General features: G+C 44.7%; 1 protein-coding gene across 1 annotated transcript; it reads left to right on the plus strand.

The window, feature by feature from the left end:
- Positions 1-527: 527 nt before the first annotated feature.
- Positions 528-4,413, plus strand: LOC147441606 (pentatricopeptide repeat-containing protein At2g39620-like). The gene has a single exon (XM_086483178.1). It carries the CDS (start codon positions 616-618, stop codon positions 4,402-4,404), a length of 3,789 nt encoding a protein of 1,262 aa, XP_086339304.1. The 5' UTR covers positions 528-615; the 3' UTR covers positions 4,405-4,413.
- The last annotated feature ends 382 nt before the right edge of the window (positions 4,414-4,795 follow it).

The raw sequence follows: 4,795 nt of genomic DNA on the forward strand, positions 1-4,795 counted from the left end.
ACATAACTCTCTCTCTCTCTCTCTCTCTCTCTCAGGTTCTACGAGAAATAAGAAAAATTTGACTACGCTTGATTTAGAGTAAGATGGGTGTCTCAAAGATGGGTCTATGGTCTAGAAACTAAATGGCCGATATTACCAGACTAAATGGCAATTTGGAAACAACTACCAAAGTAGGGTAAGGAGTAGGGTTTAAGCAGAATGATTAAGTTGCAACCCTATGCTCGATTCAATTACCCCTTTACGCTTCTTCCCAATGCTCATCAAGTCCCAAGTTGAGCTATTGTTGTTGTCTATCAATTGGTTCAGCTATTGTTGTTGTCTATCAATTGGTTCTACTCATCCGCTCGTGTTCCACAACAAAAACCGAGGTGATAGCAATTACAACCAACTCCACTCCAAAATCTATCAGAACACGTTAGGGAAGGCCCACCAAGCAAGACTAGCTCGATTGGCCAGAAATTTCGCGGTCCCCAATGTTCTTCGAGGTGAGATCGATAATGAGGATATAGCTATGCAGTGGGCTATTCAACAGGTACAGGAGTTCTTGGGGTGGCCGGACTTTAGTTCGAATCCCAGTCCCGCTCACGGTAAGTGTTTTGTTGGGCGCAGGGCGAAATGATTTCGGAAGTGGCGTTGTCTTGCATCACGCAGGCGGGACGCACACACACATGGGCGGATGGTGGGCAAAACTCACCAACTCTCAAGAAAAATCTTAGGATCGACGCCATGAAACATGGAGAAGCCGACTTCCCTACCATCTCAGCAGGCTCTAGACACACTGAGGCAGCCCCCAAGCTGCACCATGATGTGACAGAACGTGTTGCTTTGATTGATTCAATAAAAAGTTGTGGGAAACATGGGAACCTTCTTACCGGCAGTAAAATACATGCTGAAATCCTCAAAAAAGGATTGCTTCAGGATGATGTTCCGCTTGGCAATGCTCTACTCAGTATGTATTTCAAGTGTGGTGCCTTTGAAGAAGCACAAGGGACCTTCGATCAGCTTCCAGCACACAATGTGGTCACTTGGAATGCACTTATTGCTGGATATGCCCAGCATGGCTTTGGTAGGGAAGCTTTGAGTTGCTTCCAAAGGATGCAAGAAGAGGGCCTCTCTCCAAACGCAGTCACATTTATTTGCATTTTTAAGGCTTGTGGTAGCATACCAGCACTACAGAAAGGCGAGGAAATACATGCAGAGGTGGATAAGCAGAGATTGTTGGAGAAGGACATTATGTTGGGCACAGCATTGGTGGACATGTATGCCAAATGTGGTGCACTTGCAAAAGCACTGAAAGCATTTGACGACCTTCCAAGACGCAACGTGGTATCATGGAATGTACTTATTGCTGGATATGCTCAACAAGGACATGTAGAAAAGGCGCTAACTTGCTTTGGAAGGATGCGGGATGAGGGAATTCTTCCGAACACAACCACTCTTATCTCTTTATTGAGAGCTTGTGGCAGCATAGAAGCAAGTGAGAAGGGTGATGAGATAGTTGCAGAGATTAGCAGGCAGGGGTTGCTAGATAAAGACGATATGATTGGCACTGCAGTGGTGGATATGTATGCCAAATGTGGTGCTTGTGTAAAAGCACAAGGGATTTTTGACAAGCTTCAAGTACGAAGTGTCTTATCATGGAATGCGTTGATTGCTGGATATGCACAGAATGGGCTCGTTGATGAGGCTATGCGTTGGCTAGAACACATGCAAAATGAAGGCCTTTCCCCAAACTCAGCAACTTACACTTGCATCTTGAAAGCTTGCAGCAACTCAAGAGATTTGGCAAAGGGTGAAGAGATACATGCTAAAGCTGACAGAGAGCGATTATTGGAAAGAGATAATGCACTGGCAACTGCATTAATAGACATGTATGCCAAGTGTGGGGCACTTGACAGAGCACAAAATGTGTTTGACAAGTATTCATCACAGGACGTGGTTATGTGGAATGCATTAATTGCTGGCTATGTTCAGCATGGACTTGTGGACAAAGCTTTGAGCTGCTTTGAGCAGATGCAAGCTGATGGCCTATCCCCAGATGCAGTAACTTTTATTTGCATTTTGAAGGCTTGCGGTAGTGTAGGAGCAACTAAGAAAGGCGAAGAGATACATACTGAGCTGAAGAAGCAAGGATTACTAAGGGGAAATACCATGCTTAGCACTGCTTTGGTGGACATGTATGCCAAATGTGGTGCGCTTGCAAAAGCTCAACGAGTTTTTGACAAGCTTCTGACATGGAATGTAGTCACATGGAATTCACTTATTTGTGGCTATGCCCAACACGGGCACGGTCATGAAGCTTTGAGATGCTTTGAACAGATGCGAGATGAGGGATTTATTCCGGATGCTATCACCTTTGTTTGCAGTTTAAAAGCTTGTGGTAGCATTAAATTGACCTCGAAGGGTGAAGAGATACATGCAGAAGTCAGCAGGAATGGGTTACTTGAAAGGGATGTTGTGGTAGGCAATGCAGTAGTGGACATGTACGCAAAGTGTGGTGCACTTGAAAAGGCTCAAGGAGTTGTTGACAAGCTTGCAGTTCGTGATGTAATCACATGGAATGCGCTCATTTCTGGATATGTAGAGCAGGGTTTTGGAGAGAGAGCTCTAAACTGCTTTGCAAAACTGCAGGCTGAGGGCCTTTTTCCCAATTCTGTCACTTTTATCTGCATTTTGAAAGCTTGTGGCAGCATAGGAGCAATTCAGAAAGGTGAAGAGATACATGCCGAAGTCTGCAAACAGGGGCTGCTGGAAAACGATTCGATGCTTCAAACTGCATTGGTGGACATGTATGCAAAGTGTGGTGCCCTTGGAAAGGCACAAGAAGTGTTTGACACGCTGCCCACTCGTACTGTGGTGACTTGGAATGCCCTCATTGCCGGATATGCTGAGCATGGTCCTGTTGATGAAGCTTTGTGCTGCTTGAGCCAGATGCGATCAGAAGGAAACTTTCCAGATTTGGTCACTTTCATATGCATCTTAAAAGCTTGTGGTAGCTTGAGAGCATTGGAAAAAGGCAAAGAGATACATGCCGAGGTTGAAATGCAGGGTTTGTTGATAAACAGTGATGTTCTTGCAACCGCATTAGTGGACATGTATGCCAAATGTGGTGCCCTTAAAAAAGCACAGGGTGTATTTGATGGACTTCTAGTTCGTACTACCATCACATGGAATGTGCTGATTGCAGGATACGCTCAACATGGGCTCAGCAATGAAGCTCTCAATTGCTTTAAACGGATGAGAGATGGGGGTGTCTCTCCAAATGCAGCAACATACAGTTGTATATTGAGTGTGTGTGGCAGCATAAGAGCAGCAGAGAAAGGCGCAGAAATACATACAGAGGTTGCCAAGCAAGGGTTACTGGATGAAGATAACGGGATTGGCAGTGCTGTGGTGGACATGTATGCCAAATGTGGTTTGGTTCCAAAAGCAGAAGAGGTGTTTGTCAAGCTTCCATTTCGGAGCGTAGTCACGTGGAATGCACTTATCAGTGGTTATGTCCAGCAGGGGCTTTGGGATAAAGCCCTGACTTGCTGTACGCATATGCATGCTGCAGGTATCTCCCCTGATTCAGTAACCTATATTTGTCTTTTCCAGGCTTGTGGCAGCATAGGGGCAGTCATTAAGGGAGAAGAGTTGCACAGGCAGGTTGACAAATGTGGTCTGATGGAGAAAGACAATTTGTTGGGCACTGCTTTGGTGGATATGTATGCGAAGTGTGGTAAGCTCCAAAAAGCACAAGAGGTGTTCAACAATCTTCCAGCTCGAAGTGTAGCCACATGGACCGCCCTAATGGGGGGATATGCTCAAGTTGGCAAAGTTGCCGCGGTTTTTTCCTCTTTCAACGAAATGATAAGAGAAGAGAGAAAGCCAGACGCTATTATATTCATCATCTTGCTAACAACATGCAGTCATGCAGGTCTGGTTGAAGAGGGTCTAATGTATTTTGATACCATGAGCTCCGTCTTCTCCATCGTGCCATCTACAGAACACTCGGCTTGCTTGGTTGACATTTTCAGTCGTGCAGGGCTCTTTAGCAGCGCATTGAATGTGATTGAGAGGGCCCCCCATGCAGACTGTCTTCTGCTGTGGCTAACCTTGCTAGGTGCTTGCCAAAATTGTGCAAATGTGGAGCTTGGTAGGTGGATCTTTGGTCGCATCGTGCAGCTCGATGCAAGATTTTCTGCAGCATATGTCGGCATGAGCAATTTATATGCAGCTGCTGGCATGCCAGATGAATCCGACGAGATTAAAGTGGTGAGAGTAGGAGACAATATGTGTAATGACTCCCTCTCTTTTGCATCTTCTATGTCAAAAACGGAAAAACATGACATTCGAATCAAATTCCCATCTAATATTCAAATTTTAAAGGATGGAAAGTGTGTTAGTGACGGCCATTACTAGAGGTTTGCAGATTTGACTCGTAATTGTAATCAGGATAGTCAAGGAGGATAAGGTAAAGAACTTTGGAAAATTACCCAGAAAATTGTGGAAATTCCCAAAATACCTCTCAAATTTTAAAAATTTAGATCATACCTCTGTATCATTTTTGAACGGAGTATGCCAATTTTTGCATAGTCTAGCTTTTTGACGATAGAGAACTATCTGTAAGTGTCATAAGACATTACTATTCAATGTTGAGCTCACAAATAGATACATTTGTGCCAGGGAAGGCTTGTGTAGGGTGTAGAGGGAAGGCTTGCGTGTGTCTACACCTTGATGTTTTGTATGTTTAGACCCTTTGTGTCCAGGGGAGGCAACTTTGTGCTCAAGGGGAGTGTTGTGAATTGTGTGC

This window comes from Adiantum capillus-veneris, chromosome 15, assembly GCF_014529385.1.
Source record: "Adiantum capillus-veneris isolate H3 chromosome 15, ASM1452938v2, whole genome shotgun sequence".
In the NCBI taxonomy this organism is placed as follows: Eukaryota; Viridiplantae; Streptophyta; class Polypodiopsida; order Polypodiales; family Pteridaceae; genus Adiantum; species Adiantum capillus-veneris.